Source organism: Anolis sagrei, chromosome 3, assembly GCF_037176765.1.
Source record: "Anolis sagrei isolate rAnoSag1 chromosome 3, rAnoSag1.mat, whole genome shotgun sequence".
NCBI lineage: Eukaryota > Metazoa > Chordata > Lepidosauria > Squamata > Dactyloidae > Anolis > Anolis sagrei.
Genome location: NC_090023.1, coordinates 69,841,630 through 69,862,812, shown reverse-complemented (window position 1 = coordinate 69,862,812; position 21,183 = coordinate 69,841,630). Strand labels below are relative to the sequence as shown.

The 21,183-nt window shown below is 41.3% G+C and overlaps 1 protein-coding gene across 1 annotated transcript; it reads right to left on the bottom strand.

Moving 5' to 3' along the window:
- Positions 1–3,006: 3,006 nt before the first annotated feature.
- IFNGR2 (interferon gamma receptor 2) lies at positions 3,007–20,789 on the bottom strand. The gene is made up of 7 exons (XM_060770389.2): positions 20,409–20,789; positions 16,095–16,221; positions 15,805–15,974; positions 12,804–12,949; positions 10,215–10,356; positions 6,937–7,091; positions 3,007–4,079 (listed from the first exon to the last, which is right to left on the bottom strand). The coding sequence occupies exons 1-7, from the start codon at positions 20,488–20,490 to the stop codon at positions 3,909–3,911; spliced, it is 993 nt and encodes a 330-aa protein (XP_060626372.2). The 5' UTR covers positions 20,491–20,789; the 3' UTR covers positions 3,007–3,908.
- Between the last annotated feature and the right edge of the window lie 394 nt (positions 20,790–21,183).

Below are 21,183 nucleotides of genomic sequence, written 5' to 3'. Positions count from 1 at the left end.
CATGCAATGAGGTATCAAATACCACCTGCTATGTTGCGTTTTCCTTGATTGCACAATGACAGCTAGATGGTACCTGGGTCCACTTATGTGGCAATTCAAAGGACAGGACAGTGGAAGTTTGTGGGTGCTGCAGCTGGGCGAAAGCAGCTTTTGCTGTCAGTCCATGAAGGCAAAAGAGTTTTATTTTTCTGAGTGTGTACATCAGATAGATAGTGTCCATGGTAGCTCTTCCAAAAGGAGGGGGGAAATTGAAAATGGTAGTATGCCAAGGAGGACCAGCTGTCACTTTCCTGGATGTTTATACAGCTTCTATAAATTACAATATTAGTTAAGCCTGGTATCCGTTTGTTGCACTGTTTTGCATATTTGTAGCCAAAAATGCAAGACCATAAACTGTAGAAGTGTACACCACCAAATATGCTCCCCTTCTTTCCCATTTTTTTTACTACATTCATGTTCTCTCTCAAAATGTTTAAATGTTTGTGTGCTTTAAAAAAAAATCTGCCATGTCTTTGTTGCTTTTCTTCTACAAATGATTGGGTGAGAACATGAACATATTTCTAAAACTGCAAGTAAAAGAAATGGATAAAGAAGTTCAAGAAACAAAGCAGCCTGGCCCTTACCCAGGGATTCCTGTTGAGTTTCTTTAGGCCGTTGAGGTCAAATCAATAGCTTGGTTATTCTGGGCCCTCTAATGGGAAGTTTTAGCTACTGTGTGGGATTTATTGAACTTAAGAGATCTTATGGGTGGTTTCCCATAGCATGAAAACATTACTTGGAAGAGTAATTCAGAAGTATTATGTCCAAGTTCTCTTTTATATATGCAAGTCCTAGCTGCCAGTAAAATTTCAAAACAAGAAGGATAAGTCAGAATGTGCCACTTCAGATGTATGTTTCTTCTAGAGCAGGGACAGGTAGCAATTTGAGGGTTGAGGAAACATTTCTGCACCTTCGTGGTGAGCTCCATTTCCCCAAAATACTAGGTTTTACTTTCCTTAAAAGCCTGGTGGAAACAGAAATATGTATGTAGGCTGCCATTTGTGCATTACTAATGTGAATAGAGCAGAGCGGAAATCCTGCCAGATTATGTATGTGCCTATCATGGTTCTGTAATGGTTTTCTCCCATTGGAAACCTCAGCAGAGTAAGTAAGCAAGCAACCTTCATCCACAGAAATAAATCAACTGAAGGGTATAGTCTGGTGTACTTCCCTGGACTTGAGAAAAACAAGTCATATTGGAATGAGGATTATTACTTTGACCACCAGGTGGCTTTGCTTAGCCAAAGAAGAAAGATATTTTTTTCAAATAGTTAGGCATACTTCAGTTAATAAAACCTTTGATAAAGAAGTTCTTTTTTACAAACTTTTCATGCTTACTCAGCCCCCTTTTCTTCTTTGCCTTAGCTGGAGAGTTTTTTAAAGCATCAGCATAGGGAAGATAGTGAAGGACTAACATAAAGGTAAAAGTTTCCTCTGACATTAAGTCTAGTCATGTCCAACTCTCGGGGGTAGTGCTCATCTCCATTTCTAAGCTGAAGAGCCGGCATTGTCTGTAGACACCTCTAAGGTCATGTGGGCACCATGATTGTGTGGAGTGCTGTTACCTTCCCACAGAAGTGGCACCTATTGATCTACTCACATTTGCAGGTTATCAAACTGCTAGGTTGGGAGAAGCTGGGCCTAACAGTGGGAGCTCAGCATGCTCTCCAGATTCGAACAACCAGCCTTTTGATCAGCAAGTTCAGCAGCTCAGCTATTTAACCCACTGCACTACCAGGGGTAGAGAAACATTTTTTATGTCCGAATGCAACTGTGTGTCTCCAGTTAACAATGCTTGAAGTGGAAAAATCGGGATTGTACTGTACCATGCTCCACGATCGGTAAAATATGAGTAGCTGCCTTGAATTCCTACTAAAACTCTTTGAATAGCAAAACAAAACAAAAAAAGGGGAAAGATAAGCCTGCCTCACCACTCTTGTCCAATTTGTTTAAAAAGAAAAAAGCATACATCTAAACCACCAAAATGGAAACCATTAAAAATGGAGGTGAAAAAAGTTATTCCTCTATGTACTTCAAAAGCAGCTCCAAATAGTTCCTAAGGGTTCAAGATGTTTTCTTTTTCTTTATGCAAATCTTGTTTGGCCTACTTATCCCATGTCGCTATGCCTACAACTAATTTTGAATAAAGATTTGCTGAAACATATTGGAACTACAATGCTGCAGGAACAAAAGACTGTCAGGTACAGGTATAGCTCAGATTAAAAAGTAGAGGCGTTCCTCAGCAGAACGTTTGGTACCAAAGGCAGAAATAGCATGGCAAGAATAACGATAGGTTCGTCTAACTTCTAAATTCTACTAGTGGATTAGCGTTCTGACGTGATGCTGCCACCACAATTCCACCATATGTTTGAAACAATTAGTACTGTAGGGCAAACTTCCTCTAAGAAGGTTATTTAAAAGAATCAGCTTATTCAAGACAGACAAGACGAACCACTCCCAGATTCCTATGCCACCACCAAGAGGGTTCACTTTTCATGATCAATGACTAATCCTCTTGATGCATCGGACAAAGAAGTTAGGGAGTAATCTGAACACACCTGAAAAGGGTCTTAAGAATGATCCAACAATAATAGCAAATAACGAACTCCAGACTGTTCATATTTGCAGATGTCCTACATCAGGAGAGGTGGCTCCATTAAGGGAACTTCACAGATTTTCCATGCAGTGGTAGATGACTAAAGCAGCCCTGGGAGAAAATAATTAGATCTGGAAGGGGCTGCAAGAGCCAAATATGGCTGACACCACACTTAATTTCAAAGCATACCCTCATTTACATCAATAACTTTCCAATCTATCAAATGAGCTGTTTGTAAACCCACTTGCAACTCCCAACTAGAAGAAGCCCATTAAGTTGAAGAAAACATAGTAAAATGGTTATGTAAATGCTATTGATAGTGCCTTCTAAACATCTATGTAATTTGATGACACAGTAACTTATCACACTACTTGAAATAGAAAATAATTTATTTCAAGAATATGACAGCTGTTTTCTCAAAAAGAACAAAAGAAACATTTTAAATTTTCCCACCAGAAAGTATCATGATCAAAGTATCAGATCATGATAAATCGGAATCCTGGGTTATCGAGAATCATTTGTGCTGGATTATGCTGCCCAATCTCTCCTCCTGCAATTGGTTTACTATACTGTCTGAATCCAGGCCGTGGGTTGTTTTTTGTAATGTCTAATGTCAGTGCTCTCTCTTCTTTTCTCCCAGATAGGCCAAAATAGGCTAGTGATGTATTTGGTAGAAATAAGTTATATTCTCAAACTGGAAAGCGAGGGCACCAAATTCAAGAGGGAGGCCAAAACTGTTGGGAAGACACTGACAAGGGATATCTGAAGGACAGAAAGACTCAAGTGTTTCAGAAGGAAAAATGAGCCTGGAAATGAACTGGCAGTGCCATTGTATAAAAAGCAGAGTAACAATTGTCCTTGTGCTGTATAAAAACACCCAGCCTTATCTATAAATACATGAGATCACTGGTGCATATTTTCCTTGTACCTTCCTTGTTATACTTAACTGAACTCTGTGCCAAAACTGTCTTTTGGTTTCAATCTATTCCAGTGGCCCATGAAACCATATTCCTGATAGAAAGTATCATGTTTTATGATTAAACATCAGGTTATAAAAGACTCCAGGAGAAAATCCATCTCGAATCATTTGAGAAGTGCTTGAAGTGATCTCTCTTGATTCACAGCATGTGTATCCTCTCAACAATTTAGTGTTGCTTTCCATTTCACAATTCCAACACATGGAGGATGTCTGTTCTTTGAGGCTGTAGTGAATTTTCACAAATGGACATTAAGAGTCAACGACCACTGTGAGATGAAGATGCTTTGCATACTGCTATCTATGTTCATCCAAATTTGACACATCTACTTGAGTTCCACTAGGAAAGCTGTCTCTCGAAGTTTGATTTTGACTTGTATTAGAGATAACCGATACAGTGTCCCAATGTTCTTCTCCTGCACAGTTCTGAAATGTGTACTCTGTAGCCACTTGAGCATTTTGTAAGTCCTGAAAAAGAAGCATTTAATTGTCAATTAAATGAAATATGAAGACCAAATCCTAAACTACAATTCGCTATAACCATGATCAAGTGCATCACTTGACCTTTTTCTTCCCACAGTGATAAGAAGGGCAACTGTTTGCAACAGAAGGGGAAGGAAAGGCCACTCGCTTGGGTATAGATAAAACTACACTTCTAGTAATCTAATAAGCTAACAGTTTGGGTTCTGTTTCTCAGATATGCCAGATTGTGTTATTATATAGGGCAATTAAGTATACTGGTCTTGTCCTGCCTCCAGAAGCTATAATTTACTGCCTGTGCCTTTAAGGATCTGGAAGCAGGGAGGAACTCAGTCTCAGCTCCTTCTTGCCTTGGAATGGCAGTTATTATTGTCAGGGATTGTCAGATGGAATCTAGTATTGGAAGGAAGCAGAGAGAGGTAGAAGGTGCACAGGAATTCACGTCGCGTTGGGACTGTATTAAGTCAAAGTCACGTCAGAGTTGTAGAGAACATAGTAAACAAGTTACAAGTTATGTCAAAGTCATATACAGCATAGTAAAATGACAGCAGTCAAATTTGGACTTTAAAGAAGATTAAGAATAGGGTTTCCTTTTCCCATAGAGACTTTACAATGGCAACCAAGGGAAAGGAAATTCAGTTTGTTTATCAATAAAACATTGTTTTTAATTCAAATACAGCCTCCGATCTGTCCTTTGTGTCACATCTCCTTCCAACTCATCTTTAGCAAACACAGAGGCAGAACAGATCTGCTTTTATCATTGTTCTCTGCTTGTTTGACTTCACCTAAAGTAATCTTTACTATAATTTGTCAGGGAAGCACTATGCTTTTGTCAGAAAGGTCTTGCTGAAAAGCAAGGATGCTAGAAATATTGATTGGAATCCTGCTGGACAGTTACAAATGTGTAACTTTGAGTTGTGCATTCATAGTCTCTGTTGAAGGATCATGAAAATCTCCTAAACTCCATTTAGCAAGAAGCAGCCACTGCAGTTAAGGGGAGACTTTCCCTATTCACCAGAAAGCTGCTGGTCCTACCTACCCCTCATATCAGAGCTCTCTAGCATGAAGGGGAATTGTGCCAGGGGTCCTGCATCTGCCTGTCACACTAAAGATAATCTATATGAGTACAGGATAGAATGAGGTCATGAGGACCTGCTTCCTGATTTACAGAACAGCTTCCCATCAATTGCAGTGGCTGCTTCTCAGTAAGTGGGGACTGTGATTGGATTGTGACTAGTGTTTATGCACTTGTAAATTCATGACAGGAATCCAGCCAATGTCCTGTATCAATCTCTAGAAATGCATTTGTGATTTCCATGTATTCTGCCTGCTTTCTCAGTTTACCTTGTATGTGAGGGAAACAAAATTAATTTTGTTCTAGCTGAAAGAAATCAACTGATTAACAGAATGACTGAATAGCAATTACTTTTTATATGAGTTCAAGTTGAGCTGGAAATAGAATGCAATCAAACCAGACTATGAGTACACACATATTCACAAAGTGGCACAGAACAAATACACAAATGTGTAATGATGATCTATATAAATAAAAATGTAATAACTCATGTGCAAAACCACATATATACACAAACACACATATATACAGATATACAGAAATTATACAGAAATATATACACACATATATGCACACACAAAACACATACACAGAAAGGGGAAAGGAAGGAAGGAAGAGAAGGAGGGAGAGAAAGAGGGAAGGACAGAAGGAAAGAAAGAAAGAGAAGGAAGGAAGAAGGAAATAAAAAAGTGAAAGAGGGAAGGAAGAAGAGAAGAAACGAAAGAGAGAGGGAAGGAAGAAGGAAATAAAAAAGTGAAAGAGGGAAGGAAGAAGAGAAGAAACGAAAGAGAGAGGGAAGGAAGGAAGGAAGGAAGGAGACAAGGAAGGATGGAACAAAGAGCAAAGGAAGCGAGAAAAGAAACAGAAAAGGAAGAAAGAAGGAGGGAAAGAAAAAGAGGAAAGGAAGGAAAGAGGGAGGGAGGGAAGGAAGGAGAGAAAGAAAGGAGAGAAAGAGGGAGGGAATGTTGGCCACATAATAAAAGGGGAGTGAGGAAGCACCCTTCCCTCTGAGTTCTTTCAATATTCTTATTTTAAGTATCAGGAAATGATCTGAATTATAAAGAAAAACAATAGGTGTCAGAGTTTGCTCTCAAATATAGGCTTATGTGAAACAGCATTCCTGAGCTGACAGAATAAAGTAAATAGAGATTACATGCCCATCCCCTCCCTTCTGGAGTGCAGGTTCCCTAATAGGATCTGAGTGCTGAGAGCAGCTATATCATCACAGATACAGACTACAGTGAAAGCTGGGATTCTTTCTTAATCCAAGAACTGGAGCCTTGGTCCAATGTATGTGCTTCTAACTAGTCATTTTTTCCTGTCTATGGAGATTGCAGCAAGAACAAAAGCTGTATGGGAGTCAGATAGGGAAGTAATAGGAGTCTGCTTCGTCCAGATAGAACATGCAATGATCTTAAAGTGAAATGGAAAAAGTGTCCCAATGCAGGCAAAACACATGGCTTTCCAACCCCAGCTGTGCCTGGAATCTTTAGAGGAAGAAATGTAGTACCACGCTACATAACAGCTCTATCAATCCAAGCCTTAGTTCAAATCCTTAGTCTATACCAGCGGCTCCCAAATTTTGGGCCTCCAAGTGCTTTGGACTTCAACTCCCAGAAATCACAGCCAGTTTACTAGCTTTCAGGAACTGTGTGAGCTGAAGTCCAAAACACCTGGAGGCCCAAAGGTTGGGAATCACTAATCTGTACAGTACTAAGTATTATCTAATTGCACTTATTTAAAATACTCATAAATGATCTCTATACATACCTCTTCATAGTGGGAGGGTATTTTTAGATGAGGTTGCCAAAAATATTTAATTGTGCTTTTATATTTTCGAATAACATGCACAAACCAAAATGTTGCCAAAATGGTAGACGCTAGAACTCCAAATATCACGGCAATATAAATGTTTCTTGTTCTTTCTGAAAAAAAAAGATGTTGCCAACTGTTAGGAATCTGATATTATTAACACAATTAGTTGAAATTTACTAAAATACAGCGAGAGCCTCATAACAGTGGAAGCTATATACGAGATTTCACTGGCCTTCATGGTGTGTGTGTGTGTTGAATTGTTAGGTCTTTACTGCAGTTCTATGGTATACATTAACCTGAAATTATCACAGGGGCTTTACAATTCTATCCTTAAATCCCCATATTGTGTAACCTTTTCCAGTTGCTTCTTGTCAATTATGCTGTAACCTGTGATTGCAACATTGACTATTATACCTTTTTTGCCACAATTGTGAGATCAAGAGTATTGTGCCCCAAAATTCTGTCAGTCTGAATTTAGAAATTCCAGAGTAGTTTACATATTCATTTTGTGTAACCTTTTCAGGCTTGTGATCCCACTAGTTTTTTGTATGGTATTTGTGGCACAAGTTCCAGTGGATCATCTGAGCAACAGTTTTATGCCTTTGCTTATAGTCCATCTGTATGATCTTCTTGCAGCAACTGAGTATGTGATCCATTGTTTGTCTGCTTCCCTGAAGAGTCGACATTTGGAATCTGTCATCGACTTTTCAATTCTGGCTTTGATGGCATTGGTTCTAATTGCTTGTTCATCGGCTGCAAGAATCAGGCCCTCAGTCTCCTTTTTCAAAGTTCCATTTGTGAGCCACAGCCATGTTTTGTCTTTGTCAATTTTGCTCTCAATTTTTCCCAGGAACTGTCTATGGAGAGCCTTCTTTTGCCTTATTATTATTATTATTATTATTATTATTATTATTATTATTATTACCACCCCACTTTATCTCTCCCGAAGGAGACTCAAAGCAACTTACAATTAAAAGTATGACCACACAATTTAAAAATATACAAATATGCAAACATTAAAACAGAATTAAACATAACAGTATTACAAATTCACAGTTAAAATCCATTAAAACATATTCAAAGATAAAAATCGCAGCACCCTGACTAGATCTTAAAACCTTCTTTAAAAGCCTGTCTCAATAAGAAGGGTATAGTCTGCTGCTGGAAGGACAGCAGAGAGGGAGCCATTCCCTGGGAAGGGAGTTCCGGGGTCGAGGGACAACCACTGAGAAGGAAAGCCTGCTCTCTCATTCCCATCATTGAGCTTGCAATGAAAGTGAGACCAAGAGAAGGACCTCTCAAGAAGATCTCAGGACCCTGGCAGGTTCGTACAAGGGGATATGATCAACCAACTAGTCTGGACCTGAATCGTGTAGAGCTTTAAAGATCATACTCAGCACTTTGAATTGTGCTCAAAGAAGAGGCATTCCAACAACATTCAGAATCACAGAGTTGGAAGAGACCCTGTGGGCCATTCAACCCCCTGCCAAGAAGCAGGAAAATCACATTCAAAGCATCCCCAACAGATGGCCATCCAGTCTCTGTTTAAAAGCCTCCAAAGAAGGAGACTCCACCACAGTCCGGGGCAGAGTGTTCCACTGTTGAACAGCTCTCACAGGGAGTTCTTCCTAATGTTCAGATGGAATCTCCTTTCCTGTAATTTGCAGCCATTGTTCTGCATCCTAGTCTCCAGGGCAGCTGCAAACAAGCTTGCTCCCTCCTCCCTATGACTTCCCCTCACATATTTATACATGTATTTATTTACATTATACAGAAGGCCACACTCTGCCTACCTCTATGTTAGGGTAAAGAATAAATAATACACCATGGAATACAGAAGACTGTCGCTGACCACTTGTATCCAAGTAACCTCTGGTTCTTACACAAATAATCAGAAACTACATCCATACAATCTGTTGTAGAAGGCTTTCATGGCTGTAATCACTGGGTTGTTATATGGCCATGTTCCAGAAGTATTCTCTCCTGATGTTCACACTTGCCTCAAACAGACAAGAGTTTTTTCTCCCACCCTGGGCATTCCACAGATATATAGACCTCACTTGCCTAGTTTCCAACAGACCTCACAATCTCTGAGGATGCCTGCCATAGATCTGGGTGAAACGACAGGAGAGAATGCTTCTGGAATATGATCATGCAGTCCAGAAAACTCACAGCAACCCATTCATACAATCTTTCAGGACTATGACATTCAGGATTAATAATCCAAAATCCAGACACTCGGCCCCCTTCTACACTGACCATTTAATGCAATTTCAAAGTACAGGGTTAGTCAAAATGCATAGGCCAATAAGCCATTCAATTGAATGGCTTATTGGCCTATGCATTTTGACTAACCCTGTAGTATTGTAGAAAATTGTTTCACTATGCAGTTGAGTGCATAGGGAATCCTGGAACCAGTTTGAGGTCTGGATGGTAGTTATACAAACTATAGTGCACTGATGGACATTAAGGGCTTCATTTTACTAGCCTTTGTGGGAGTTTGTTGTCTGGCTATTGCTGCTTGAAACTAGCTTTGAATTGCATTAAATGGTCAGTGTAGATGGAACCTCAGAAGCCAAGGAAAAGGGTATAAGTAGAAGCTATCTGAAACAAAAAAACTATATATTACAGTGAAAGGGTATCAACATTTTGTTAATTACTGCTATCATTTTATTTATGTAGTAACTTAACTTATAGTAACTTATTGATATAGTAACTTAACTTATAGTAACTTATTTACATAGTGACATGTGGGTCTCACGGCTTCATACCTGTAGTTTAAAAGGATTTGTGGCCACTAAAAGTTTAACTATTTCAACTTTTGCTAGCTTTAATACAAGACATTTTCTTTGAGCATTTTTTTTCATCTCTTTTCCAATCCTATTCTACCTCTTGCCACTGTCTATGTGTTTTACACCGATTCGCAACTAAACGAATTCTGCAAAAGCCAATGAAAACCTACTCAATGTTTTATTGCCAAAATAGGGTCCCATTTGGAAAACAGAGAATGTAATATATCTATAGCTACTAGTTACTATTTTCTTTTTAAAACAAACCGAACAAGCTCAGTACAGCTACTTAGTGATTGAAAACTTTTCCTTAACACCATTTCTGGGTAATTAAGAGGTATCACTATAACATGAGAAATCACATCAGGGTAAATGCTTCCTTAAGTGTGCATCCTTCATGACATAGAAATTACAATATCATTATTTAATGAAGAAAATACATACCAGTGACAAGTGTTTTGTTGCAGTGAGGGCCACTTATTTCTCCTGTATTGTTTATAAACACTGCTTGTACTTGAAAACAATATTGTGTCACTTCTTTTAGATCCTTGAATTTCGTGGCTCTATTTTTGGTCCATATTGATGTCTGTGTAAGCAGAAGAAAGGAAAATTCAAGCACACTTATATGACAATAGCTTTAGCCAGAATGGACTTAACATATATTTCATACAAATATGATAGTTCTAATTGCACCAAGAAGTTATGCTGCAGTTCTTTTCTTCTGGTCATCCAGAATATTTTTGCTCTTATCCCACAGAATGTAGTAGGCCTGTCCATGGGATTTCTTATGCATACACTTGGAAAGCTGAGACTGCGATTAATATATAAAATGTTATGTGCCTTCAATTCATTTCCAACTTAGGTTGACTCCAAGATGAACTTCTCATAGGGTTTTCTTGGAAAGATTTGTTCAGAGCATATCGCCATTGCCTCATTCTGGCTCTCAGCAAACTGCAGTGTCCACAGCTATTTCGGCAGCCCCAACTGCAATAATGCCTTTTTCTGTCCATAACAATTCCAAAGAAGATGCCTATCCCAGAAGCTTCCAGGAGGGATATTTCATATTTTAAACAAGCAGCAACACCCCCTGTCCTTAACCATAGTTTTGCCAAGCCCACATTTGACTAGTTTGTTTGCCAGAACGTCATGCTGCTCAGATGTCCACTGCTCTCCACCGATCATTATATGGTTGTGTTGAGATGGACATTATGAAAAAAGTGGATTGACTGGGTTTTTAAATACAAAGTTACAAGTAAGATGCCAGCCTACTTCGAGGCCGAATCTCTTTCTATGAACTGGCGTGGGCTTTGAGATCTGCAGGAGAGGCCCCCAAGACGAGAGAGAGGGCCATCTCTGTGGCGGCTCCCCGGATCTGCAATATCATCCCAAAAGAGATTACAGTGTTCCCTCACCGCTTTGCGGTTCGCTTACCACGGACTCGCTGTTTCACGGTTTTCTCTGAGCGGCCCCCGAGGTTTTCCATGAATGGCCCACAAGGCAAGCCCTGCATCCCCACATCCATCCTTCTACTCCTCCTCAGCTTCCCTCCCTCCTTCCTTGCCTTTCTTCCGCCACCATGGTTCCAGAGGGGGCTTCTTCTTCCCAGTGGGAGAAGTTCCAGTGGGGTGGCCAGCCAATGGGAGGCGGGCCCTGCTCTGACTTGATTGGCTGGGCTGGCCATCCTCGGGAACTCCGGGCAGCCTTCAAAAGGGCTGTGGAAGGCCTCTGCTGAAGAGGGAGGACTGGCGTCGTCCTTCTTCCTGGCCATGTCTGGCTGAGGTGCTCGGCACCGCCCTCCTCCTCCTCCTTGGTGAGTGGCTGGGGCGAAGGACGATGACGCCACCCCTCCCTCTTCAGCAGAGGCCTCCCGGAGACAAGCCTCTGGCATCTGAGAAAGAGGAGGAGGAGGGGAGCCAGGCACTGGGCCTTACCCCAGCCCGGAGTAAGGCCCAGGGTAAGGCCCAGCAACTGGCTCCCTCTCCCCTCCTCCTCCTCCTCTTCCTCCTCCTCTTCCCTACATCATGATTTTTCACTTATCGCGGGGGTTCCTGCAACAGAACCCCCGCAATAAATGAGGGAACACTGTACGTTAGCCCCCACCCTTCAACCCTTCTGATCCAGCCTAAAAACATTGATGTTTAAACAGGCCTTTGTCCTTGAGTAGGCTGTAATGGGCCTATATACACTCTGGCACTTTAGTTATGGATTACTGGCAGCTAGTTTTATCTACAGGTGTTATGTATTTTAAAATTGAGAATTTTATTTTACGTTATGTGTGTTGGTAGTGGTTGTTGAGAACTGGGAAGCCCTGGCCCTTGAGCGCTCCAGCTGGAGGTCAGCTGTGACCAGCAGTGCTGCAGAATTTGAAGAGGCACGAATGGATGGTGAAATTGAGAAACGTGCCAAGAGGAAGGCGCATCAAGCCAACCCCACCTTCCACCTGGAAACCAATGCCCTCACTGCGGAAGAAGATGCAGATCAAGAATAGGGGGCTCCACAGCCACCTATGGACCCACAAGAATACTGCCCCTGGAAGACTATCCTACTCGGCCAACGAAAGACCGCGTAAGTAAGTAAGTAAGTGTTGTTATAATTTTATGTCTTATTATTTTAGACTTATATACCGTTTTATGTTATATGCTGCCCCTTGGAGTGCCTTTGTAAGTTGCCCTGAATCCCTTTGGGGAGATGGTGGCGGGATACAAATAAAGTTTATTCTTATTACAATTACTACTACTATTTTAGAAATTCTTTCTGTTACTGTCCAAGCAAGTCTAATTTTTCTACCTATTAAACACCTCTTCAAGTCGGAAAAAAAACCCCTCAAAACAAGGTAAAATGAAACCCAGAAGTGAATTCCAGTCACTTGTATTTTTCTGAAAGTTAGTTGGTTTGACCTTCAGGATGTGGGGAGAGTGCAGAAGTGAAAATAAGCCAATACACTTTCCCACCTGTTTTAAAGTATTCCTGTATGTCTATATCATGAATAAAAATATTTAATAACCAGCTTGTCCAGCAAAGGTGAGTACTTACATTTTGGCTCAATGGCTCGTCCCAGTAGTATATTTTGTATTGCAATTTTGAGTCATATCTTGTATGCTCAAGAGGAGACCGAAAGCTTAGAGTAAGTGTGTTTGCCTCTGAGGTCACATTTATTTCTTCTGGAGGTCCCAAAATGGCTGAAACAAATGACGATAAAGGCAAAAAATGATAAAATGCAATTTACTGATAGTTTTAATCAAATGCAAACACCCAAAGGCTTCCTATCCACTCCAGGCTACATTGGTTCATTTGATGGAAGCAGCAGATTTGCATTCTTCACACAGGGATGAAAACTTGCAAGCAAACTAAGGAAGGAAGTTTATCTACAAAAGAAGGGGATGTTCATAAACATTGGCAAAGCAGACTAGAAAACAAATCATCATCCACATAAACACATATTATCTTTTAGGTAGATAAGGGATGGGTGAAGTTCACCCATGGGTCGCATGTGGCTCTTCAGAACTCAAAATGTGGCCCCTGAAGCTTTCACCATCAGATTCCCTGGACTTTTATTTTTTAAATAGGTGACTTCTCACCTAAAAATCAGTCAAATGATTTTCTCTTACCAAAGAAGTAAAAATGGGACCGTGCTGCCTATGCTCTCTACAGCTGGTCACCACAAAGTAGGATTTAGATCAGTGGTTCCCAACCTGTGGTCTGTGGACCACCAGTGGTCTGTAAGAAAGAAATATGATCTGCGGCCTCACTATTACTACACCATTGCCTCAAAACTATGTGGCAATGAAAGCAAATTGTCTCACGAAACCCTCTTATAATGCCGAGGCAACGGAGATGTCGGAAGGGGAGAGGCTGACTACCCACGAAAGATTACTACTACCACATCATCTCTAGATTATTAAATATGGTTTTCTGTGGGAGAGCAGATGCTGACTACTGAATGGCATATGTTCTGTATCAGAAACAAGAGCTGGTGTGGTCTATCCAATGCAATTTTCTGAACCAATACCTCAAATAACCAAACCAAATCTAAAATTGACCAACAACTGATTTGTAGCCCTTTTGGTACTAATGTTGCAGAATGGTCCCTGGTCAAAGTGGTCTCTGGTCAAGTGATCCCTGGTCAAAAAAAGTTTGGGAACCACTGATTGCAAGATAGGAAATTTTCCAAATTTCTTAATAACCAAAGCTGTACTGGGGTATTTTATGCTAGCAAATGAGGAAGGTTTTTTTTTTTTTTTTTTTTTTTTTTTGCTATTTCCTCTACACAAGCCTATGACAATGTGATGTCATCTGATACCAGTATGCAAAACTGTGAAAGTGGGAAAGTTATGGAAATAAGCTCATCTGGGCTAGAAGAGAGGTCTGTAGATCCCATGGAACACCAAAGAGACAAATCAATGAGTCCTGGAGCAAATTAAGTCTTCCTATGAGACAAAGTAACTAGACTGAAGTTTTCAAACTTTGGACACACTGCGAGACATGACTCAAGGGAATGCTGAGAAAAAAAGAAGCTGGTAGAAATTAAAAAAGGAAGATCACCTAAGAGATGGGCTGACTTAATTAGGAAAGCCACAGCCCTGAGTTTACAAGACCAAACCACAGTGGGGCTTTCACAATCTTAGCTCTCGGGGGTCCTTCTACACAGCCATATAACCCAGGCAGAAAATCCCACAATATCAGCTTTGATTATCTGAGTCCACACTGCCACATGTTCCTGTTCAAAGCAGATAATGTGGGATTTTATTCAGCTGTGTGGAAGGGGCCTCAGAGGTCCCTTGACAGTGAATAAAAATATCAGTGCATCTTATGTATGAAATGCCATTACTATACCAGCATACTTCTAGGGAGGTATTTCTCAACCTAAAGTTGCGACCCTTTAATACAGTTCCTCAAGTTGTGGTGACCCCTAATCATAAAATTATGTTTGTTTCTACTTCATAACTGTAATTTTGCTACTGTTATGAATCGTAATGAAAATATCTGATATGCAGGAAGCATTTTCATTCACTGGACCAAGTTTGGCACAAATACCCAATATGCCCAAATTTGAATACTGGTGGGGTTGGGAGAGGGATTGATTTTGCCATTTGGGAGTTGTAGTTGCTGGGATTTATAGTTCACCTAAAATCAAAGAGCATTCTGAACTCCACCAACGATGGAATTGAACCAAACTTGGCACACAGGACTCCCATGACCAACAGAAAATACTGGAAGGGTTTGGTGGGCATTGACCTTGAGTTTTGGAGTTGTAGTTCACCTACATCCAGAGAGCACTGTGGACTCAGACAATGACGGATCTGGACCAAACTTGGCTGAATCCTCAACATGCCCAAATGTGAACACTGATAGAGTTTGGGGAAAATAGACCTTGACATTTGGGAGTTATAGTTGCTGGGATTCACCTACAACAAAGAGCATTCTGAATTCCACCAACAATGGAATTGAACCAGTCTTGGCACACACAACTCCCATGATCAGCAGAAAATACTGGAAGGGTTTGATGGGCTTTGACCTTGAGTTTTGCAGTGTTTGTTCACCTACATCCAGACAGCAGGAGGAGGGCTTTGGTAGGAGGAAGAGAAGGACAGGCAAACAGATCTTCAGCCTTCTCTGCCAAAGGGGTTCTGAAGACCATGAGAAATATGTGTTTTCTGATGGTCTTTGGTGACCCTTCTGAAATCCCCCTGTGACCCCTTCCAGGGGTCTCGTCCCCCATGTTGAGAAACACTGATCTAAACCAATACCTTTCACTGCATAGTAACATCTATACTAGTCTATGGCTTCAAACATACAATCTTATCATCTCAAAAGCTGAACCATTTATCATACTTAAATGGCCATTAATTTCATCAGCAGGACACAGACCCTCTTCAATAAAAGTGTATGCCATAAGAAATACTTTAGTGTTGACAGTAAAGCAAGACTGTTCACAATACTGCAAATTCTGCTGACTTAAATTTCATTTCTCGTCTGCAGATAAATCATATTTTCCCAGCAATAGTATGGCAAAAATGTAATAAAAGATACGTACTGTTACTTTTTGCTTTAAAAGGAACGACTTTACTCCAATTAGATTTCAATCCCCCTTGTTCAGCTCTAACACGTAAAAGGTTGCGGTAAAACTCCTTGCCATGATCAAAATTACATTCTGGCTTTGCAATATTTGTGCACTTCACTTCTTCCCATTCTTTATCTGACTCTCTGTAATGCAAATACAAAGGAATAGATAATTAATGGAATTTCACATGGTTGCATATTTGATGAGAATGTTTAACAAAGAATGCAAGTACTTCTTTTGGTATATAAGAACTATTTACTTACACACGCTGTTCTACACGGTAGGATACTGTTCTATTGATTCCCTTCACTGGAGACCATCTCAACACATTCACAAAATTACGTGACTCAATTGTTAAATTCTGGGGTGCAGGTAAGAACAAAGGAGACTCTAAAAGAAAGAGAGAAAGAATGTGCTTCATAGAAGTTAAAAAAAATGTTAAACAATTTCCCCAAAATCTAAAATAGTCCACACTCTGGCTGAGATAGTGACAACTGTGTTTTCTGATGGTTCAGTACATACAATCGTTTCATGTACAACATTATGAAAAGTATTTCCAGGCTGTGTGTAAGTAGATGTCTATGCATAAGCAACACAAATAACTTCCATGTATTGGAGAAAACGTGGAGGCAGTGACAGACTTTATATTTCTAGGTGCAAAGATTACTGCAGACACAGACTGCAGCCCGGAAAACAGAAGGCATTTAATTCTTGGGAGGAGAGCAATGACCAATCTCAATAAAATAGTGAAGAGTAGAGACATCACGCAATGAAGATCCACATAGTTAAAGCAATGGGATTACCCATAGTAACCTACGGATGTGAGAGCTGGACCATAAGGAAGGCTGAGCGAAGGAAGATAGATGTGTTGGAGGAAAATTCTGAGCGTGCCTCGGACCGCAAGAAGATCCAACCAGTCCATACTCCAGGAAATAAAGCCCAACTGCTCATTGGAGGGAAGGATAGTAGAGGCCAAGATGAAGTACTTTGGCCACGTAATGAGAAGACAGGAAAACTTAGAGAAGGCAATGATGCTGTGGAGAATGGAAGGAAAAAGGAAGAGGGGCCAACCAAGGGCAAGATGGATGGATTTTATCCTTGAAGTGACTGGCTTGACTCTGAAGGAGCTGGGGGTGGTGACGGCCGACAGGGAGATGTGGCGTGGGCTGGTCCATGAGGTCACAAAAAGTCAGAAGCGACTGAATGAATAAACAACAACAAATAGACTTGTCTATGCCCAAGTTATCTCATTACGCACCTAATTCAAACACAGGTATTCCAAAATAAAAAGAAATCTGAAATCCAAAACATTTCCTGGTCCAAGCAATTCAGATAAGGAATGCTCAATCTATAACACCAAAGTCCACAACAGAGCAGAATAATGAAAACTGGCAGCTGTGAGCTTTTCTTTGGTGGTTGTGTGGATACAATACGTCTAGCACTTTTTATTCTATTTTATTTATATCTCACTTTTCCTCCTTTGGGGCCCAAAGCAACTCAAATCATACATTAAAACAATCTCAGGGTTCATCAAGGGAAGGCTTGCGGGAGCACCTTTAACACCAAAAAAATGTGGCAACATTAAGACTGGTTATTATTTTCATGCAAGGTTTCATGGATAAAGTGGTGTTAAAGCATATTCATACCATTGTTAGAGAGGGATAGAATGTAATAAGATCGAGAAAAATCCAAATTATGATCCTTGTTCTAAATTCTCAAAGGGCAGTGTAACTTGGTACAAGTATTTCAAGTGTTTACAGTGACCAGTTAGTGTTGATGTGTGAAAAGCAATAAATCTGGTTACAAAAGGTCAGTTCCCCTGAGTTCAAAACTCTCTGAGAAGATCCCTTTTTTAAAATTTATATGTGCAGGAATGAGGACACTTGTGTGTGTGTGTATGGTGCCCTGGTGGTGCAGTGGGTTAAACAGCTGAGCTGCTGAACTTGCTGACCAAAAGGTCAGTGGTTCGAATCTGGAGAGTGGGGTGAGCTCCTGCTGTTAGCCCCAGCTTCTGCCAACCTGCTAGTTCGAAAACATGTAAATGTGAGTACATCAATAGGTACAGCTCCTGAGGGAAGGTAACGGCACTGTGTGCAGTCATACCAGCCACATGACTTTGGAGGTGTCTACGGACAACACCTGCTCTTCGGCTCTTCTGTTATTATTATAGCAAATACTGAGACGTTGCCTAGGGAATGCCCGTATGTGTTACTATCCTGATGGGAGGCTTCTCTCATGTCCCTGGATGCTAAAACTGACAGGTGGGAGCTCACCCTGTCTTATGGATTTGAATCAGCAACTTTCGGGTCAGCAGTCTAGCTGGCACAAGGGTTTAACCCATTGCGCCACGGCAGCTGTATAATAAATATAGTGTGCCATGAAGCCACTGTCATTGTGGAATGACCTGCTGGAAGAGATTCAACAGCAAAATTCACTGTCAGAATTCAAGATACAACTGAAGACCTGTAAATTTTAACCTGCATTTTATTGGTGTTGTTCTTTGTTGTATGTATTTTGGTATATGCATTTTAATAGTATTGCATTTGACTATTTTAACCATGTTGCACTCCGTCTTGAGCCATAGGGAGAGGTGGATAATAAATAACGTTGTTGCTGTTCTTGTTAATATTTAGCAAATGGACTGGAATTAAATCTGATTCAATTCAGCAGTTTCAGCTACAAGACATTTCAACCTTCATGGACACACAGTAAGGGATTTATAGGTTATAGTCCTTAAATAACAAAAGGAAGGCTAAAAAGGGAAACTGTTGAATGAAATTATTACAGTGTTGAGTGTCAGACCAAGGTTAGCACCCTGTTAGTGATACAGGTAAACTTGTATTCCAATGTATGCCTAGATGATATGCCTTTTCTTTGTGTTGTTGTGGTCCAAAGCCTCCCTCAGGATTCACCTTCTCATTACAAGAGTTATAACATAATTTCCCCTGCTAAAATTTTACACTACACTTAGCAATAAGAACTCAGTCCAGACCAGGGTTCAAGTCCCTGTTCAGGCAAGTCACTGGGTAAACTTGGGTGGGTCACACTTTGAGAGTCTAAAAGTAAAACAACAACAAACCTCAGTTATTAAGAGGGTTGAATAAAAAGTAATGCCTCCAACTTCATTACTTGGATAGGAATATATTAATAAATCAAACGCAGAAATAATCCTCCAACTACCACTATTCAGTTTTCCACATAATCACCAGACAATTGGATACATTTCTGCCAACAATGAACAAGTTTTCTGAAGCCGTCACGGAATAAGTCGACACTCTGTTTCCGCAACCCATCGTGCACACATCTTCGGATAGCCAAGCAAAACAATAATGTGACCCACACGTTCTTGTGAAATGCCGATTATGTTCGAAATTTCTCTCTGAGTAATAAGACGATTGTCCTGAATCAATCTGTCAACCCTTTGCTTGTGAAACTCAGTGGTTGCTGTCACAGGACGTCCAACTCTGTCACGCAAGTCAGATGTTCCCACCTCAACATCTTTAAACTTTCTCGCCCAACATCAACGCAATCACCATAAACAGCTTGCATTCTCTGATGAATCTCCTTTGGGGTGACACCTTCTGCTGCCAAGAATTCAATGACTGCACGTTGCATTGACCGACTGTCTGTGCAGGGTTCTATACTTCGCACTTTAACAACACAACCATTCAATGCTAAGGCTTCCTGCCAAAATAGAACTGTAGAGGAGAGTCTACTGAACAAGCCAGTACCTGCCGCATACCAGTACTGCCATCTGTTGAGGAGTTACGAAGGTGGAGGCATTACTTTGCATTCAACCCTCGTATCATCAGCATCATCATGTTTATTATGTTTAATAAACATAATAAAGAAGACTTAAATCGGCTTCGAATAATAATAATAATAATAATAATAATAATAATAATAATAATAATAGCAACAACAACCTCTGAGGATACCTGCCATTGATGCAGGTGTAACGTCAGGAGAGAATGCTTCTGGAATGTGGTCAGACAGCCCTGAAAACTTACAACTCATCCATGGGAGTTTCCACGGCTGAGTAAGAATTGAACCCTGCTGTCCAGGGCCTTGGGGGGCATTTATGATAGAGTAGGAAGGCAGCTTGATTCCACATGGTGTAATGCAATCCTGGGAGCTGTAGTTTTGGAAGATCTTTGGCCTTCTCTGCCCTACCAAACTGCACAGTACAGGCCTGGGCCAACTTGGGCCTTCCCTCCAGGTGTTTTGGACTGCAACTCCCACAACTCCTAACAGCCTGCCGGCTGTTAGGAGTTGTGGGAGTTGCAGTCCAAAACACCTGGAGGGAAGGCCCAAGTTGGCCCAGGCCTGGTGCAGCTCACCCTGAATGGCAATCCTTTCTCCCCAAACCCCGCAGGAAAGAGTTAAATTTGGTTTCATCACACTAGAGAAAAAAAAATCATTTAAAATCCGGTTTGCTGCCTCCTGCAGAATTCTGGGGTTTGTAGTTTAAGGAGGAGCCTTTGACAGCCTCACTAAACTACAAACCCCAGACTTCTGAAGGAGGCAAAGGGGATTTTTCCCCCTCTAGTGTGATGAAGTAGTGACTAGTTAGTTACCTCCAGCGGTAGGCACAGGTCTGCATACGAGGAAGAAGGAGGAGGAAGAGAGGAACAGCAGCGGCAAGCAGAGGCGTCGCATGGCCTCCTCCTTCCTGATCACTGCCCTCCGGAGAAGACCTTCTCCGCAGTCGCCATTCCCTTCGCTGGAGGGCCCGAGCAGCTAGCTAGCTCCCTGCCCAGGCCGGCCTCTTCCCGGATCCTTTGCCCCGCCTTCCTCGGGGGAGAGAGAGAGAGAGAGAGAGAGAAGGGAAGGGCTTTTTTTGCTTGGCCGACTCAGGCGCGCAGTGAAAGGGCAGCGACTTCCCCCTTTGGACTCTGGTCTTGCCCAACAGGAGTGTCTATGCTCATGAGTCAGACTTTGCTCTCAGGCCAAGCCCAGCTCCGTTTTCTGCCCTTCTCGCGTTTCCGCCTGGGATGAGTTCCAGCAGGGCTTTCCTAGCCGTGTTCCTTGAGCAGGCGTGGGCGTATTTTCTTTCTTTGGCAAAGGCTGATCAAACATGAACTTCTGTTGTTCATTCGTTCATTCGTTTTCCGACTCTTCCTGATCTCTTCCTGACCTCATGGACCAGCCCACGCCAGAGCTCCCTGTCGGCCGTCACCACCCCCAGCTCCTTCAAGGTCAAGCCAGTCACTTCAAGGATGCCATCCATCCACCCTTGGCCTCTTCCTTTTTCCTTCCATTTTCCCCAGCATCATGGTCTTCTCTAAGCTTTCTTGTCTTCTCATGATGTGGTCAAAGTACTTATTATTATTCAGTTCTTGTGGGTTTTTT

Coding starts and splice junctions, on each gene's coding strand:
- IFNGR2 (XM_060770389.2), bottom strand. CDS start 20,490: ATGCGACGCCTCTGCTTGCCGCTGCTGTTCCTCTCTTCCTCCTCCTTC. Junction 12,950..15,804: donor TTTTAAAGCAAAAAGTAACA/GTACGTATCTTT, acceptor CATTTGTTTCAG/CCATTTTGGGACCTCCAGAA. Junction 7,092..10,214: donor CAACAAAACACTTGTCACTG/GTATGTATTTTC, acceptor TTTTTTTTTCAG/AAAGAACAAGAAACATTTAT.